The 20194-nt window shown below is 42.1% G+C and overlaps 1 protein-coding gene across 5 annotated transcripts in view; it reads left to right on the top strand.

The window, feature by feature from the left end:
* Positions 1-20194, top strand: part of KIAA0319L (KIAA0319 like) — a 124710-nt gene that overhangs the window by 371 nt on the left and 104145 nt on the right. Inside the window, exons 1-2 of one of the 5 annotated variants that reach the window (XM_032160220.2) lie at positions 86-152; positions 2964-3133. In XM_032160220.2, the coding sequence (XP_032016111.1) occupies positions 2992-3133 (142 nt within the window). In that variant the 5' untranslated portion in view covers positions 86-152; positions 2964-2991. Of the gene's footprint in view, positions 1-85; positions 305-2963; positions 3134-20194 lie in introns of those variants that run through there. The other 4 variants (XM_032160222.2, XM_058443410.1, XM_032160219.2 and 1 more) reach the window with 4 other exon arrangements.

Below are 20194 nucleotides of genomic sequence, written 5' to 3'. Positions count from 1 at the left end.
CCCCTTGGGCTCGCGGCCGGCATTGCGCTTCCCGGGGGAGGGGCGGGAGGGCTTGGTTAGCATGGAGAGTGTGTTTCCGGGTTGGTCCCGGGGAGGTGGGAGGAGGCGGCGTTTCCGGCCGCCGTCGCTGTCCAGGGAGGCTGAGGCGAGAGGTAGCTGTCCGGGTGGGGAGCCCGCACTACCTTCTTCCTCTTCCTCCTCCTCCGGGTGAGGGAAGCGAAGGTTGGGGGTCCCCGAGCCCATGGACCAGGAGGAGGCGGAGGCCGCCGAAAGCCGGGGCCCCGCTATGTGGCCCTGAGCCCCGGTAGGTGGCCGGCGGCGGCTGGCTGCCAGGCCGAGGACCATGGGCTCAGGGGAGGGGCAAGCGGGACGGGCGATGCCAGCGGGTGCGCTGGCCGGATGTTGGGTCCGGAGGTGGCGCCCCTGGCTCGGCCAGGGCAGCCAGCTCTTCTGTCCTTGCAGGTGCGCAGCTTGGGTCCCAGGCTGAACCCCGCTTCTGTCGGGCCTGGGCCTAGGCATGCAGCTCCCTCCATCCCCTGACAGCCAGGCAGACAGCCAGGGTTCGGGGCGCTGCCGTCCTTCTTCCACCTTCGACCTCTGCAGCCTAGCCTTTAGTTGCTGTCTCTGATGTTTGGTCTCCCCACCAAGATAGAAAGTTGATGCAGAATGAAGAGGGGACGGGGTTGAGCACGATGTGTCCATTATAATGTGAAACCTGCCTCATCCAGGATTTTGAAAATTATGCCCCACAGAGGGTCCTGTAGTGGCTGCAGTGAGCACAAAGGTGAAATGAAGGAAGTCAAAATGGATAACCTCTGGCGGGATTCCAGGAACTCTTTGGCTTCTGGTCTCATCGTGGTTGTGTCCAGCTGACAGTAGTTGCAGTTAGTGAAGAGCATTAGCTGACTCTCCTTGTGCTCTCTCCTGTGATTAACAGACTGAAAACTAGGAACAAATTGGAAAGACGACCTCCCAGAACAATCTGTTCATTTTTCCAGCTATTTGGAAAACAGTGTCTGCAAATATAAGCAAAGCTATTCATGGCAGTCTGTTCTGTAACTTTCCCAAATATCTGAGACTTTTTAAAAAAGAGCTTTATTCTCGATTACTCATACCAGCTGAATAGGCTGTTTCAGACGTGCGCCATCGTTCAAACATATCTTATCGCTGTGTACATAAATGGAGTTCCACGTATGTAGTTGACAGACTGAACTATGATACATCCCCCATCAACCTGAAGTACTAAGTAAACGTTACCCCCTGCTCTGTCTGAACAGCTGCTGCAACAGAGTGCTTTTATTTTGGGTGTACTTGTAACGCCCTAAATGCCAGAACTATTGTGAGCTTTTCTAGATTTTCATTTGTCAAGTATTGTGGGGGTGTGTGTTCTCTCCCTGGGTTGTTACCCTTTGATTCAATAACAAACTATTTGGATCTTGGTTATGTGTTGTTGTTCTTGCGTTTGGTCAGCAAGCCTTTAACTGGACCCTAGCAGTGATTTGTGCCCTTAGGCAATTATAGGTTTCAGAGGAATGACTGGTTAGGAGTTCAAATGAAATTAACTCTGCCTTTCTCTTACACAGGATTTGTTAGACATGGCACTTCTAATCAGCTTGTTAGTCCAATGGTGTTTATTACTCCATTTTTCAAAAGCTATTCATTTCTTTTCTGTTTCTCCCACCCACCTGTCAGGCTATTGATGACAGCTGTTGAGTCACCTTGAGTTTTAAATCCTTTTGTGATAGGCAGAAATGTGTTGGGTAAGATTCATACACACACATACACGCACACATGCATACTCACTCGTTCCGTCTTGGGAGGCTAGAGAAGTTGCTGGATGTACTTTCTAACTTAGGCTCCATTTCATAATCTCTTGAACATGTCTCTGGCCCACACACCTCCTTTCTGCCCCCTGCTCCCTGAAATACAACTACAAAACAACTAGAAATAGGAATGGATGGAAGTGAATGAGAACGATGCAGTCCTTCAGATGAGTGTGGTTCTGCGAAAGCCTTTTCTTGGGTGGGCTGCACCTTAGTTTTGCAGCTGTGTGTATGTCTGTGTCTGTTTCCTGGTATTAGTCAGCATTGGTATCCAGCCCAGGAAATGCTGGCCGTGGACAGAAGTTAGGGGTTGGCAGCCTGTGTCATTTGCTGGATGTAGATGACAGGTACATAGTTGGACAGAAGTTTTTGAATTGCTTCTTCAGAACTCAGTCAACCCTCATAATGTTGCCAATATTTACGTACTAATTTAGACAATATAGCAAAGTTTTATATGAGGGAAGACATTTATGGTAAATGAGTTTTTCTGCTGGAAGAGACCTAAATAATCCAGCCCCTAGATTCTGGAGTAGCCAGCATAGTGCCTGACATAAATATTTGTTGAATGCAGGGATTGGGGTGGGTAGCATTGAGGTGTAAATTGAATAGATTTTCACGATAATAGTGGTGGGCGGGGACAGTAGCAGACTGGAGAGTGCAAGCCCTGCCTAAAGACATTTGCATTCAGAAATTTAAAAAATACTGGGCCAGACATAACCCTCAGGTTACTTTACCTCTGAGGGTGCAACCTCTTCTCCTCAAAAGTAAGAAAGTGTGTTTGGTCGAAGTCACAAAGCTGTTAGTGGCAGAGCTGCAACTAAAACTCAGATCTTCTTGTCTGCGGGCTGGTGCTGTTTCCATTTTACCACATAGGTGATTTACTGTTAGATTAAAAAAAAAAAGAAATATAAAGTTTCAGTTTTCAGTGGATTCATTTGATATCCCTTGCTGTGTTGTTATTGTGATAATTACAGGCTACCTCAAAGCCCAGGTTTAAAATTTATAGGCAGGGTTGAGCCATTAAAGACAAACTTGAAATTTTTCTTTCCCCTAATCTGTCGTATTTTCTAGCATTCCACATTTCCAGGAATTAATTATTAATTACTTGGCATGTAATTTCTTCTCTTTCTGTCCTTCTAGTGTACTGGTTCTGCCTGTCTGGAGGGCCATGGAGAAGAGGCTGGGAGTCAAGCCAAATCCTGCTTCCTGGATTTTATCAGGATATTATTGGCAGACATCTGCGAAGTGGTTGAGAAGCCTGTACCTGTTTTATACTTGCTTTTGCTTCAGCGTTCTGTGGTTGTCAACAGGTACCATTTTCTTTATAGATTTAAGATTTTTTTTTGGAAAAGGGCACTTTATGTGAGTCCCTCAGTTCATTTTAAGGACTATTAGGAGGCAGAAAAGCAATCTGCTAATTAACAGAAATGGTCATCCTTTTGGTGAATACTCAGTCTGTTAGGTTTATTTATTTGTTTTGTTTTGGAACCAGAATTTAAATTGGATTCTTTTTCATAAGGGAGAATTGGCACAACCGTTTTAAGACTTGATAAAAGTCAACTGCGTATTTCCACTTAATGACTATAAAACCTTGAGCAAATTACCTATTATCTTTGAGGAAGGGTTATATCTACCTCATGGTTTGATTTGAGGGATAGTATAATTAAAGCATGTAGCACAGCACTCAGCATGGGTGCTTAGTCTTGCTATTTGCCCAGGCTGGTCTTGAACTTCCTTTCCTTTCCTAAAGGAATCTACACTTATGGGAAAAATGCGTTCCTTACTTTTTCCATAGGAAGGGGCTATGTTGATAGATTTTGTAGACTATGCTTTCCTCCTAGAGATTATTTCACCAGGGTAAAATTTCTTGCCAGGAATCAGTGCCAAGAAGGCTAAATTTCAAAGGAGAATGCCCTTTCTTTCTTTCTTTCTTTCTTTCTTTCTTTCTTTCTTTCTTTCTTTTAAGTTCTTTTGTTGATATTGTGCTTTCATAGTATGAGTGTGAGAAAACAGCAATTTGAGAAAGATTTCTGAGTATGCTGCCATCCTGGCCAGTGACCAAAAACCTTCTGCTGTAGAGACCACCGTCCGGGATAACTAATCAGCCTTTTTCCCTTATAATTACAAAGATTTCTGTTGCTTTCCTAAAGGAATTGGTGGTCATGATTTTGAGACTCTAGTAATTATTGTATTTAGCAATTTCAGGAACATCAGCTTTGGGGTTTTTGTTGTCTTGCAGTGATGGTTGATGATTGCATAATTATAGCAGTGGAAGTTGTACTTGACAGAAAGCTGATCTACATGTTTTTTTTTACCCCAGATGATGCTTTGCTGGGACAGCTATTTCAGGTCAACATTTTATATAAGATCATTAGAATTAAATAAGTAATTGATTTAGCACCATCAGAGTAGGGAAAAATCACTTCTTTAAAAAAAAGAGATGGGGTCTTGTCACCCAGGCTGGAGTGCGATGGTGTGATCATAGCTGCCTGCAGCCTCAAACTCCTAGGCTCAAGCTGTCCTCTTGCTTCAGCCTCCAGGCATGAGCTAGTATGCCCGGCTAATTTTTTTTTTTTTTCTTTTAAGACAGTGTCACTCCATCACCTAGGCTGGAGTGCAGTGGCACAATCTCAGCTCACTGCAAACTGCCTCCCGGGTTCAAGCGATTCTCCTGCCTCAGTGTCCCGAGTAGCTGGTATTACAGGCGCACACCACCACACCTGGCTAATTTTTATATTTTATAATTTTTATATTTTAGTAGAGGTAGAGTTTTGCCATGTTGGCCACACTGGTCTCAAACTCCTGACCTCAAGTGATCTGCATGCCTCGGCCTCCCAAAGTGCTGAGATTACAGACATGAGCAACTGCACCCATCTGCCTGGCTAATTTTTACATTTTTTTTAAGAGATGGAGTCTTGCTGTTTTGCCCAGGTTGGTCTTGAACTCCTGGCTTCAGTCGATCCTCCAACCTTGGCCTACTGAATAGCTGGGATCGCAGGCACCAACCACCATGCCTGGTGTAAATCACATTTTTTGAAGCACACCTACCACATACCAGACTCCTAATTGTAAACATTACATACCTTATCTCATTTAATCTTCATGATAACCCCAAAATAGATAGTTTTCTCCTCATTTTGTAGATAAGGAAATTGAGGCCTAGGAAGGCAAAATGACTTGGCCAAGGTCACATAGCAAGAACATGATGGAGCTAGGATTCTAAATCCAGGTTTGTCCACTGTAGAGCTCATACTGTTTCTCTTCTGGTACTCTGCCTTCCAACCACAGGTGATGTTTTGGAGGACCAAAGGCAATTTTTTTTTTTTTTTTTTTTTTGAAACAGAGTCTCACTCTGTCACCCGACTGGAGTGCAGTGGTGCAGTAAGATCTTTGCTCACTGCAACCTCCATCTCCCAGGTTCACATGATTCTCCTGCATCAGCCTCCCGAGTAGGTGGAACTACAGGCACGCGCCACCACACCCAGCTAATTTTTGTATCTTTAGTAGAGACTGGGTTTCACCGTGTTGGCCAGGATGGTCTCCATCTCTTGACCTTGTTATCTGCCCATCTAGGCCTCCCAAAGTGGGATTACAGGCATGAGCCACCATGCCCGGCGGCAATTTTTTTTTTACCCAGTACCATGGTAAGCAGCTTGCTATTTGAGGGATTTAAAGTATAGAGGATGAAGAAGCGATTCCAAGTCTTTCTGTGCTTTCCAATCTAGCACTTGGTTAAACACAGCATTGTAGGCTCATTGTGCAAGTCTTTAGTAACCTTGAGCTTGGTGCTTAAAAACAGCACCCTAATTAAGTATAGAAGTGCAAAGGTGGTGGTGTTAGGAGTAGTTCTGGTGGGGATTAGGTTATGCCAGTTCTATTTTAGAAAAATTTGGAGCTTTTATCATGGAAATTAAAAGATCAAGAGCCATGTATGTTCAAATTGAGGGAACATGCAAGCAACATGTGACAGACATATTTGTTACATACTTTGATTTAATTGGAGCTCCTTCCCATTTTTTTTTTAAAGGAATATCCTAATAGAAAAAATAAATAGGGCTGGGCATGGTGGCTCATGCCTGTAATCCCAGCACCTTGGGAAGCTGAGGTGGGTGGATCACCTGAGGTTAGGAGTTCGAGACCACCCTGACCAACATAGGGAAACGCCGTCTCTACTAAAAATACAAAAAATTAGCTGTGTGTGATGGCGTGCACATGTAATCCCAGCTACTCAGGAGGCTGAGGCAGGAGAATCGCTTGAACCCGGGAGGCCAAGGTTGCAGTGAACCAAGACCGCACCACAGCATTCCAGCCTGGCCAACAGAGTGAGACTCTATCTAAAAGGAAAAAAGAACAAATAAATAAAAGGCATAAACAGAGTGCCATAAATAAGAAATTAAAATGAATATATTTAAAATGTTCATTCTCATTACCAATCAAAATGACAGATTAAAATGAAATATCCTTTTAAATCTATCATATTGATGAAGATTAAAGTAAAAATATCTAGTGCTGCCAAGAGGTGATGTGGTTGTCCTCATATAGTGCTGAGGAGTTTGAACAGAGAACTTCTTGGCATAAATATCAAGAGCCCTAAAAAAATTCATATTTTTCGACTTAATTCTTCATTTAAGAATTTATCTGAAGGATACATTTAGATAGTTGTGAATGAGAGCACCCCTCAACACTCACTTATTCTGTGCTGCAAAATATTGCTAAAACCTGCTTAATTATAGGAGAGTGGTGAAATCTTTGCATCTCCACATGGTGGGATACTATCCAGTCCTAAAATTCATATTTTAAAAGAAAAGCTGGGTGTAGTGGCACACGTCTCTAGACCCAGCTACTCGGGGGCTAAGATGGGAGGATTGCTTGAGCCTAGGGGTTTGAGACCAGCCGGCAACATAGTGAGGCCCTGTCTCTTGAGAATTAAAAAATGTTTAATAATTTAAAAAAAAAGTACACGGGAAAATGCTCCTAATATTAAATGATAAAATCAAGTTATGCAACTACATATTCAATATGGTGTCAATTTTGTGAAAAGAAGAAAAAATTATATAATAGAAAACAGTCTGAAATAAGATGTACAACTAAATATTTATGTATTTTTTTGACTAGAGGAATTATTATCTCTTTATATTTTTCTGTGTTTTCCAGGCCTTTATTTGGTATACTTGTATACCTTTTTATATAAGGGGGAAAACAACCTACTTGAAAAAGCAACAACAAAATAATAACAGCAAAAACCTATTGGTGGGAGCCTGAGTCAGTATTTCTCTACTCATGAGTTTACTCAGTGTTTACCTGAGTGTTTACATTTTTTCAGATAAAATACATTCTTGATTCCTGCTGTTATTTAGCTCATGGATTATTTCTGAAAAACTAACCAAATTAAGGCAGCTCTGCAGTTATCCTCCACTCCTGCTTCCCACTTAGGAGTTTGCTCCATCTTTGGTAGAGCCCCAGGCAACTGTTGACTTATACATGGTGAGCTTTTTCATTTCCGCTTCTGGGTTCAGTGCTGAAGCCCTGCTGTTAGAAAGTGTTGATTACAATTTGATAAAAGATGGTCTGTCTGTGTTTTCCTTGTGTGCCATTGAATGGCTATTTTTCTGTTTAATTTTATTGTTAAGTGGCTTGAAAAATAGCGTTTTGGACCTGGGGATTCTCGTCTGGAGACAAATAGGAAGTGATCCCAGGAGTTTTGGAAATTCCTACAATAGATTGTCAGTTTCTTGAGAGCAGACATGTTGCCTGTTTTAGTTATGCTGGATATTCTTAGCGGGTACCAAGAGCTTGGCACATAGTAGATGCATAAAATATTTGTTGACTGAATAAATTAATAAATTACCAATAAGGGAATTGTTCTTTGAGAATTAAGCTTTAAAAACAACAAAATCAGAGCAGAGATATGGAAAGGCACTTTAAGGAGACCAATGCCTTTGAGACCAAGAAGATTGACTAAAATCTTAACAAATATATTAACACATACAAAGAAAGAATATATACATCTGAAGAGTTATGTGTGCATGTTTGTAACCTTGAAGTTACAAACCTAATTGCAAGGACCTAATTGGCCTTAGAAATCTAAAACAAGGAGAATCACTGAAGCTAATGTCCTTAGGCCCAAAGCTAACAATTGGCTATGAAAACTTGTACTGACATTTCCCTACCTCTGGGAAGGAGATTATACAGTTAGTTAATATGTATTTTGAGTACAGAGAAAAATTATTCAATTCAGAACCATTTTTTGAGAACTTACTAGGAGTCTGCTTCTAGACTAGGCACCAGGATAACAAAAATTAGTACAATACAATCCTTTCTCTGGAATAATTACCAGTAGCAAGTGAAAAGGTAGAGGCCAGGTGCATTGGCTTATCCTAGCACTTTGAGAGGCTGAGGCAGGAGGATCACCCGAGGCCAGGAGTTCAAGACCAACCTGGACAACATAGTGAGACCTCATCACTACAAAAATAAAAAAAATTAGCCGGTGATGGTGGGCACCTGTAGTCCTAGCTGCTTGAAAGGCTGAGTTGAGAGGATCACCTGAGCCTGGGAGTTCAAGACTGCAGTGAACTATGATCATGTCACTGTACTCCAGTGTGGGTGACAGAGGGAGACCCTGTCTCTTAAAAAAAAAAAAAAAAAAAAAAAAAATGCAACGCACAGAGTGCTACTGGAACCACAGGAGAAGCATTTAGCTTGGAGGCAAAGAGGGTGCCCTAAGTTCTTTCTAGAGAAGCATCTTCTAGAGAAGCTGATGCCTGAACAGAGTTGTGAAGGTTGAATTTGAAGGATTCAAAGGGTATTCCCATGCAATGGGAATGCAAGAGCAAAGGTACAAAAGTGAAACAGCCTGGTATATAGAAGAAACTCCACAAGCAGTTTAGCACTACTGGAATATAAAGAGCAAAGCTGGTATGGCAGCTCCAGAAGAGGTAGGTGGTGGCTAGGTCACAAAGGATCTTGTATGCTATGCTAAGAAGCTTCAATTTTAATCTTTTTAGGTAGATGGTCTATAAATTTTTTTCATGATGCACTTTAATCCATTGAAAAATTGAGAATGTACCCCTGTATATAAATTTATACATTATAACATGTAATTTTGTACTAATGTCTTATGTATGTATAAGAGATGCCAAAACCAAAATGTTAAAGGGATCGACAGAAGCAAATATGAAGAGTTCTAATATTTTCTTTTCATGCCCCAGGGATTTGTCTTGTGCACCTCTTAATGCAAACACTATAATACTTTAATGCTAGTATTAAATATAAAACTATTAATACTGTATTAAATATACTATAATACTGGTAAGTTTCTGAATAATTTTTGCAGGAGTGTAGAAGAATGTTAATTGTGGAGATGGAGGTGGATGGAAAAGGGAGGGAGGTCAGGGTTAGAGGTTAGGGTATCCATTAGGATGTTAATGAAATAGTCCAGGAGAAAGTTGATGAGACTCTGTCTTCAAGGAACCTCTCGGTAATTTCAGTCAATACAAACAAGTAGAGGTAGTCCTAAATAGATGGGTAGAATTTAGGTGTTCTGTAGTAAAGAGATTAGAGGAAGTTTTTTTTTTTTTTTTTTTTTTAGACAGAGTCACACTCTGTTGCCCAGGCTGGACTGCAGTGGTACGATCTCAGCTCACTGCAACCTCAGCCTCCGGGGTTGAAGCAATTCTCGTACCCCAGCCTCCCGAGTAGCTGGGACTCCAGGGGTGCGTCACCACACCTGGCTAATTTTTGTATTTTTAGTAGAGATGGGGTTTTGTTATGTTGGCCAGGCTGGTGTCAAACTCCTGGCCTTGAGCATTCTACCCGCCTTGGCCTCCCAGAGTGCTGGGATTACAGGCGTGAGCCACTGCACCTGGCCAAGAAGTTTTTTAAAATTGAGATATACCACTATCTAATTCCAGAACTTTTTTCTCACCCCTCGAAGAAGCCCTGTACCCATTAGCAGTCACTCCCTATCCTCTCCTCCCCCAGCTACTAGAAACCACAAATCTACTTTCTGACTCTATGGATTTGCCTATTCTGGACATTTCATAAATGGAATCGTACAATACGTGGCCTTTTGCGTCTGGCTTATTTCGTTTAGCATAATATTTCCAAGGTTCATCCATATCCTAGCAGGTATCAGTACTTTGTTTCTTTTTATGGCTTAATAATATTCTATTTTATGGATATGTCACTTTTGTTTATCCATTCATCAGTTGATGGACATTGGGTTGTTTCTACTTTTTGGCTATTATGAACAATGTTGCTCTTAACATTTATGTATACATTTTTGTGTGAACATATGTTTTGAATTTTCTTGGGTATCTGTATATATAAATACATGTATTTACATACAAATAGTACAATTGCTGGGTCATGTGTATATATGTGTATATATATGTGTATATATATATGTGTATATATATGTCTATATATATATGTGTATATATATGTCTATATATATATGTGTATATATATGTGTATATATATGTGTATATATATGTGTATATATATAAAACATATATATGTAATTCCACTCCACTATATGTATATATCCAATTGCACTATATTAAAATATATATGCAATTTATATATAAATATATATGAAATAAATTTGTATATAAATAGTGGAATTGCTGGATTATATATAATCACATATAATATATGTATAATTACATATATAATTATACATATGTAATATGTATACATATATGTATAATTACATATATAAATAGTGGAATTGCTAGATCATATATATAATATATGTAATAATATATATGATCTAGCAATTCCACTATTTATATATAAATATGTAATAATGTATATATGATCCAGCAATTCCATTATTTATATATGTATATAAATTTATATATAAAATTTCACCTTTATATATATATTTATACATAGGAATGGAATTGCTGGATGATATAGTAACTCTTGGTTTAACTTTTTTGAGAAATTGTTTTCTACAGCAGCTGCACCATTTTACATTTCCACCAGTAAAGTATGGGGGTTCCAGTTTCTCTACATCCTTGCCAACACTCGTTATTGTTCATCTTTTTTATTATAGTAGGGAAGGTTGTTGAAGGTTAGAAAAATCAAGTAAAGCTTCATGGACGAAATGGAACTTGGCTTGGGCCTAATACATATTCAGTTTATAGATGGACAAACTGACACAGTAAGAGACAAGGACTAGGGAAACAACTAGATGGGTATAGATTTCTTCATTCTTTTGTTCATTTTTAAAATTACTTACTCAGTCAATAAATATTTATTGAGGCAGGCACTGTTCTTCGTGAAAGATTGCTGTTCAGTTCCCTGACTTGATCTTTGCAGTCAGTGAAGCTTTCTGAAAGAGTAGACCACATTTGCTATTTCCATTCTCCCACCTTCGTCCTCTTCTGAGTTCAGTAAGATCTGGCTTCTGCCCAAACCTTGGCTTTTGCCAGGGTAACTAGTGACCTTCCTAGTTGGACACCTTTACTTCTTACCTTACTTGACATCTCTGCTGCATTTGACACCATTGATTACCTTCTTGAGACCGTTTCCTCACTTGCCTTAAGTTATACCATGCTTTGTTTTGTCCTCCTCCTAGCCAATGCACAGCACTTTCTAATTATTTTTTCCCCACTCCCTTCTCTCCCTTATATCTTTTGTTTGTCAGGGTTCTGTTTCACCCTTTTTGTCCCACTTGTGGTCTCCCTGGGCAGTCTCATTCATTTCCTCACTTGTAACCTATGTGCTCACTACTTCCAAATTTATAACTATTCCTGAGCTCCAGACCACTTAGCCATCTGTATGTTGCACATCTCCAGCCAAGATGTCTCACGGCTACCTCTAACTTAGTATAGCAAAACTGAACCTGTGATCTTTTACCCCTTTCGTCTCCTTTATTCCCTATAACCATGAAAAGACCACCTCTAGCCATATTCTGAGGTAGAAATCCCTGAGTCTTTTTTTTTTTTCAAGGCAGAGTCTTGCTTTGTCGCCCGGGCTGGAGTGCAGTGGCACGATCTTGGCTCACTGCAACCTCTGCCTCTCAGTTTCAAGCGATTCTCCTGCCTCAGCCTCCTGAGTAGCTGAGATTACAGGCACTCACCACCATGCCCAGCTAATTTTTGTATTTTTACTACAGACAGGGTTTCACCATGTTGGCCAGGCTGGTCTCAAACTCCTGACCTCAAATGATCCGCCTGCCTCACCCTCCCAAAGTGCTGGGGTTACAGGTGTGAGCCACCGCACCCGGCTGCCTGAGTCATTCTCTATTCTTTTCTGTCCTTCACATGCGTGTCACAGTTCATCTCACATATCTGTGTAGAGGGCTCCATTTCTCTGCATATGGCATTACCATTCTGCCTGATGTATTCCAATTCAGGTAAACATAAGCTCCTTTCTCATGCTTTTCCTGAGACCCCTGGTGTGGACTTCTCTAATGTTCTCATAATGTCTATGCATCTCTCTATGATTATACCATGTTATACTCTGTGTGGCCTTAGGCTTTGTGAGGAGAGGTTCAGAGTAGGTTTTGCCCTAGAGTGTGGTCCTTACTCCTAAGGTAAGCCTTTCTGGTGGCTCTGCTGGTATATGGCATTAATGTGATTGCTTCACTCTTCACTCTGGCAGGGCCAGAGTTCCAGCATGTTCCTCTTGCCCCCCTAGAGGGCACTGCTTGACCTCTAGTGAGTCTCCCTCTCAGCCCTGTAGCATCTACCATGTTTATGCTCAGCCCTGTAGCATAAACATCATGTGGTCTTGCCGCATGTCTTTACAGTCTAGCCACAGACTGGCAGGGGACCCTCCCACTGGACTTCTGGGGCCCCCTTTCTTCACAGCTCCTTCCTCTCAAATTCTCAGCCCTCAACTTCTAGCCAAACTCACATCTCTGCTTCCTGGGCTCAGTGAGACCCATGTGTTCTGTTTGGGTTCCAGCTTCCTACGTCATGGTTGGGAAATTGTCCCTTAACATACAGCTGGGCAGTTACGGGGCTTACTTCAGGTTTCCCTTCTCAGGATTGCAACCTTGCCCTGCCTGTTATCTCCTGACTAAAAACAGTTGGATTGTATCTTCTGTCCAGTTTTGTAGTTGTTTACGGCAGGACGGTGAGTCTGTTATCAGCTACTCCATTATGGCTTTGAGCAGACGTCTACTTTGATTAGTTGTTTTTGTGTCTGTCTACTCCATGAAACTATTTTACTCATAGTTACATCTCTAGCATCTAGCACTATACCTGCTGTAGTAGGTAGCAATAAAGGTTTGTTGGATTAAAGATAATGTACCTTGGAATATACATGTTAGGGAACATCATTCTTTCCTGCTCTGTTTTTCAACCTCAGCCTGTTAAGTGGGCACTTCACTCCCCAGGAGGGAACAAGTTCTGGGGAGTAATTTTTGCTATATACTCTGCCTTTCCTCTGACTCACTCCATGAGTGGCAGAGTGATTTTTCTGATTGATGAGATTAGAAAAGAATCCCATTGTATGGAGTGGCCAGTCTTCAGGACTTTTTTTTTTTTTTTTTTTTTTTTTTTTGAGATGGATTCTCACTCTGTCACCTAGGCTGGAGTGCAGTGGCACAATCTTGGCTCACTGCAACTTCCACCTCCTGGGTTCAAGCGATTCTCCTGCCTCAGCCTCCCGAGTAGCTGGGGACTACAGGTGCGTGCCGCCGTGCTTGCCTAATTTTTTGTATTTTTAGTAGAGATGGGGTTTCACTGTGTTGCCCAGGCTGGTCTCGAACTCCTGAGCTCGGGCAATCTGCTCGCCTTGGCCTCCCAAAGTGCTAGGATTACAGGCATGAGCCACCACGCCTGGCCCAGTCTTCAGGATTTTTATGTCTTGTTCCACTTCCATGCTCTAGCCGGTCTGCCCATGGCAGGTCAGCTTGCATTTTGTCCAATTAGGTAAGTTTAATTCAGTATAGGAAAGTATAAGAAAGGCCATTTGTGATTACACATCTCAGCCATGTTCTCCAGTCATCCTTATCACTTACTATAGAGATAATATTTGATCTTCATCTGCACCTAACTGCCATGCTTTATATTTTAATTATTCCCAAACTCTGGGTGGGAGAGATTAATTATCACCCTCAACCTCCACAGAGACTGCAGATGGGACAAAAATCACCTCCTGCCTTAGCAAGAAGTCTCTTTACCACTAGTCGCCTTTTTTTGTTGTTGCTGTTCTCATACCTGCCTGTATTCCTGAACCCAAGTAAGTGTCCCTGGCAGGCAAAAGGTACCTGTAGGCCTTGCCCTCACTTGCCTCCTTTGCCCTTACTTTGAGGGCTGTAGCCTCTGTCGTACCAGTCAGAGCTAGTGGTGTCTTTTTCCTTTAAGAGAATGGTATATTTTGAATGTGCATTGGTCTTAATCTTCAGGGGAAAAGCATTTTCAGGAGACTTTTTAGGTGGCATTATATCTCTGCTCTTCATGTATCTGCTGGGCACCCAAATTGAGGCAGATGACTAATGGAATATATCTTACAGCAATGAGTCTTCAACAGGAACTTTCTCCTGCCAAATTGTCCTATATTCTTAACTACATTGCAGTACAGGAAGGTAATAAATTATTAATCCTAAATCTGTCTCCTCAGACTGTAGGATAATGACTTGAGTACATGTCAGTTGGGGGAAGGTAGAGTTTTCTGGCTATTAACACAAACCATGCAAGGTTTTTGATTCTAAAATTCAGCTAGCATTGAGCAAGTCTATGGGATCTTGTTATATCATGATTTAATTGACATAAGTAAGGCCAATCAGAATTTGCTAAAGTTGGTCTCTCTCTCTGTGAAGTTAAATCATTGTGTCTTGCTTAAACACTTTAGTGAAAGATAATCATCTTAAATCCTACTATCTTGGAAAACCATAATTTTGGTGGGTTCTTTTTGCCCTTTAGAAGACCTGTGCAAATATAAACTTACTTCCCCATTTGTGTGACAAAATGAAGAGGGATGAGAAAATTAGCATAATTGGGCAGTAAATCCAACTCAATTTAAAAACTATCTTAAATTTATTCTCCTCAGGAATTCCTTAAGGGAGGAAATAATAAAACAGCAGAGGAGTTTATAAAAACAAACAACAATTGCAGGGCCAAAGCATAGCCTTTTGGCTTATTTTGGAGATTTTATAAAAATCTCAGTAATTGGAACAGCTTCTAATTCAAGGCATTGTGTGGAACTGTCAGGAACATAGTCAAGAACTATGTGTGTGGTTAGTGTTTGGACACTTTTGTATTTTTTTTAAAGCCTCAGCTCTTCCCTATGGATACCTATTTTCAGATGAACAGTAGTGAAGGGTTTGGGTCAGAATGGATAGCCTCAATTGATTTGAGGACCTGCCTTTTGAACTTTCTTTCTGATCCTTCTTCCAACAGCTTTCCTAAGAAAAGCCCGTGTGGTTAAGATCCAGCCACTTTCTTTTTTTTTTTTTTTTTTTTTTGAGGCGGAGTCTTGCTCTGTCCCCCAGGCTGGAGTGCAGTGGCGCAATCTCAGCTCACTGCAAGCTCCGCCTTCCGGGTTCACGCCATTCTCCTGCCTCAGCCTCGCGAGTAGCTGGGACTACAGGCGCCCGCCACCACGCCCGGCTAATTTTTTGTATTTTTAGTAGAGACGGGGTTTCACCGTGGTCTCGATCTCCTGACCTCGTGATCCGCCCGCCTCGGCCTCCCAAAGTGCTGGGATTACAGGCTTGAGCCACCGCGCCCGGCCCAGATCCAGCCACTTTCGACTCCAGATAGTACTGGATAAGTTCCAGAGAGAAGTTGTAAGAATTGGTCTTGACCACCTGCCTTTTCATCAACTGAGCAAGAGATAGGAGACAGAGTGGCCAAGGGCGTGGAGCATGGACTTGGGTGTCAGACAAGTCTCAGTCCTGGTTTTATTATGTACTGGGTGCTGTTACTGAAACCTACTTTCCATCAGGTTCTTCATCTATAAAATGGAAATGACAGCACCTCTTAACAGGATTGTGAGTATTAAATAAAATATTCATGCAAAGGGCTTAGCCTACTCCCAGGTACATAAATAAAACTCAGCAATTGTTAGCAATAACGTAAAAGTTTAATATGGTTAAATTCTTGTCTAACCTCCAGATGACCCAGCAGGCAGGAGGGTTGAGTTCTCTGCTGGCTTCTTAAACCTCTGTCCAGTGGGAGCTTTGTCTGCACATTATTAAGTATGAGGTAGGCAGCTGGCCTTTCTGTATTGTTGGGGAAAGTAGGCCTTCATTCATACAGCTTTACAGGTCTGAGACTAATTGAAGCCCATGACAGAATGAATTGTATTGTGCATTTACCGTGATTGTAATATGCCACTGAGGAGCATGATGGGCCACTTGTTTCTTCCCCCAGCTAAGGAAACATTTCCTCTGGAAGAGGACTCTGTTCTGCTGCCACGACTCCACCTTGCTCTCTGCCCTAGTTCACTTCCCCCAAAGCTGATACGTGCCCATGCTTGGCAAGGCCTTGTGGTAGGCCAGGTCGGCTCTGTCTTTGGTCAGGACAGTGTTTTGACTGGGGCTGATTCAACAACACTTTTGGGTTTTGGGTTAGAAGTAGCTTGTAGGCTGGGCGCGGTGGCTCACGCCTATAATCCCAGCACTTTGGGAGGCCGAGGCCGGTGGATCACCTGAGGTCAGGAGTTCAAGACCAGCCTGGCCAACGTGGTGAAATCCTGTCTCTACTAAAAATACAAAAGTTAGCCAGGTGTGGTGGTACATGTCTGTAATCCCAGCTACTCAGGAGGCTGAGGCAGGAGAATCACTTGAACCCAGGAGGGAGAGGTTGCGGTGAGCCGAGATTGCACCATTGCACTCTAGCCTGCATGACAGAGTTAGATTCCATCTCAAAAAAAAAAAAAAGAAGTAGCTTGCAGAGTTTGTCTTGTGCTTCCTTCCTTCAAAACATATTTATCAGGTGCCTGCTATCCTAGGGATTAGAAATGCAGTGGTAAGGCCAGGCACAGTGGCTCATGCTTGTAATCCCAGCAGTTTGGGAGGCCGAGGCAGGTGGATCGTTTGAGGCCAGGAATTTGAGACCAGTCTGGACAACATAGACCCTGTAACAAAAAAATAATACAAAGTTAGCTGTGCTTGATGGTGTGCGTCTGTGGTCCCAGCTACTTGAGAGACTGAGGTAAGAGGATCGCTTGAGCCCAGGAAGTCAAGGCTGCAGTGAGCCGTGATCACGCTGTTGCACTCCAGCCCGGGCCACAGAGTGAGACTGTCTCAAGAAAAGAAAAAAAGGGATCCAGCTGAAACTGGACCCCTTCCTTACACCTTATACAAAAATTAATTCAAGATGGATTAAAGACTTACATGTTAGACCTAAAACCATTAAAATCCTACAAGAAAACCTAGGCAATACCATTCAGGACATAGGCGTGGGCAAGGACTTCATGTCTAAAACACCAAAAGCAATGGCAACAAAAGCCAAAATTGACAAATGGGATCTCATCAAACTAAAGAGCTTCTGCACAGCCAAAGAAACTACCATCAGAGTGAACAGGCAACCTACAGAATGGGAGAAAATTTTTGCAACCTACTCATCTGACAAAGGGCTAATATCCAGAATCTACAATGAACTCAAACAAATTTACAAGAAAAAAAAACCCCATCAAAAAGTGGGCAGAGGACATGAACAGACACTTCTCAAAAGAAGACATTTATGCAGCCAAAAAACACATGAAGAAATGCTCATCATCACTGGCCATCAGAGAAATGCAAATCAAAACCACAGTGAGATACCATCTCACACCAGTTAGAATGGCCATCATTAAAAAATCAGGAAACAACAGGTGCTGGAGAGGATGTGGAGAAATAGGAACACTTTTACACTGTTGGTGGGACTGTAAACTAGTTCAACCATTGTGGAAGTCAGTGTGGCGATTCCTCAGGGATCTAGAACTAGAAATACCATTTGACCCAGCCATCCCATTACTGGGTATATACCCAAAGGACTATAAATCATGCTGCTATAAAGACACATGCACACGTATGTTTATTGTGGCACTATTCACAATAGCAAAGAGTTGGAACCAACCCAAATGTCCAACAACGATAGACTGGATTAAGAAAATGTGGCACATATACACCATGGAATACTATGCAGCCATGAAAAAGGATGAGTTCATATCCTTTGTAGGGACATGGATGAAACTGGAAAACATCATTCTCAGTAAACTATCGCAAGGACAAAAAACCAAACACCGCATGTTCTCACTCATAGGTGGGAATTGAACAATGAGAACTCATGGACACAGGAAGGGGAACATCACACTCCGGGGACTGTTGTGGGGTTGGGGGAGGGGGGAGGGACAGCATTAGGAGATATACCTAATGCTAAATGATGAGTTATTGGGTGCAGGAAATCAACATGGCACATGGATACATATGTAACAAACCTGCACAGTGTGCACATGTACCCTAAAACCTAAAGTATAATAAAAAAAAAAAAAAGGAAAATAAATACATTGGTGAGCAAGACAGATACGGTTTCTGCCCTCATGAAGCTTGCAGTCTGTTAATACCTTTGCCATTCTTAGGGAACAGAAATTCCCTTTGAGAGTGATGGCATTGCTGACATCAAGATTCCCTTCAAGGAGTTTGAGGGTTCCCTAGGGTCCCAAGGTCGTGCCATGACAATAGAGGCCTAGTCTTCCTTGCAGAATCCTGGGAATGTAGGAGACTAGACAATTTGATGTCTCAAGCTGGTCTTAATAGAATAACCTTCTGCCAAGAATTACGTAGGTGAAGTTCCCGTCCATAAGATGGTATATCTCCAGTTTTCCTTTCTATCCAGTGCTCTCTCTGTCTCACCTTTAATAATCCGCATTTCCTAAATAAGCAGTTAGAGTGGTTATTTGGAAATGTGGAAAGAGTGCTATAGCTGCAGCCTTTGCCCCCAAGTTGGAAGTGTGTTCCTGTGGTGATTTCATGGGCGTTAGATACACCCAGCCCATCAGCACTTGAAAGTCTTCTGCATTAGGGTGCTCCTGCCCTTTTGGCATCAGGTTTGTTACTCAGGATCTCAGGTGAACCATTCCAATGCTTAGCATGAAGCAAGCACCAATTATATAAATCTTGAACTTCCCTGGCCAATCACAAAAAGAAACTATAAAATGCCCTAAGAAGAGAAAGAATTACGAATGTCCCTGAATGGTGAGTTAGCCATCACAGACGCTGTCCAAAGGGAAACAGAAGCAGGGAGGAATGCCAGCCAAGGCCTATCTGGAACTCTACCCACTGCAGACTCTGCCCCTAAAGATGGGTGCCCAGTGCATCTCACTTCAGTTCCTCTTTTTAAACTCTTTCAGCAGATGACAGGATTTTTAGGAATGCTCTCTTTCTTCCAACTGGCTTAACATTATGTTTTGATTCTAATCCAGCAGCACATTTGAGTTTGAAATAAATATATGCTTATGAATTCTTTCACTTTTAGGTAATAAGGGGAATGACTAATATTACCAGAGCTGGGAGATGGAGTCGGGGGTTAACATTGATTCAGTTTCACTTCTGTAGCCTTAATTTCAGATTCAAGTTCACAATTTCAAGAGGACTGCCATCCTGCCTGTTAAGAAATGGCTCCTCTGTTTTTTGTTTGTTTGTTTTTGATACAGCTCAATGTTTATTGTCCTTAACTGAGGGCAACCTGAGTCAGCTGGAGGCTTATGGAAGTGGGGTGGCTAGAGTGAATGAATCTTAATCAGAATAAATGAAGCAGCCTTGCAGAGAAAAGCTGAAGAGCCAGCTTCTATCTCAGAAAGTTGAGTAATCTGCATCCTGCTGGGTCAGTCTGTGGCATCTGGCCTGAAGCAAGCAGCCCCATATGCTGAAGCAGTGCCAAGCTGTCTTCTACCTGTGCATTCTACTTCATCAGTTTCTAACTGCTTGGTTTTCAAAATTGCTCTCAGCTGTGCTCCCCAGGGTATGCTTATAAGCTGCACTCTGACATTTCTCACAATGGACTTTTCAAATAACAGCGAGTTTTCCTGTTACGCCTTCTGTGAAAGGTTAAAGGGAGGAGTTGGCCTCTGAGCTGAGGTCTGCAGACCTGGAACAGGGTTATTTGCTCAGGATGTTCAAGGCAGAAACAAAAGTTTTCTGGCCTATCCCTGGAGACTTTCTCTGACAAGCATACCCTCCTTTCCGTTCCCAAGCTGTTTTGATTGAGCTGTTTCGCCTCCACTCTTTTGTATTTCATGTGGGGGTTGCTACCTTGGCAGCATGGCTGCCTCTGTCAGTGGAGAGGAAGTGGTGGAGAGTGAAGGCTGTATGTGTACGATATGTTTCCAGGGCTTTCCTGTGTCCCTGTGGGGAGTGTGTGTGTGTGAAAGAAAGAGACACTGAAGAACATTTGGGTGTTCTTATTTCCCTGCCTAGAATTAAT

This window comes from Hylobates moloch, unplaced genomic scaffold (genome assembly GCF_009828535.3).
Source record: "Hylobates moloch isolate HMO894 unplaced genomic scaffold, HMol_V3 SCAFFOLD_8, whole genome shotgun sequence".
Taxonomy (NCBI): domain Eukaryota; kingdom Metazoa; phylum Chordata; class Mammalia; order Primates; family Hylobatidae; genus Hylobates; species Hylobates moloch.
This window is presented reverse-complemented; position numbering and strand designations above follow the sequence as displayed.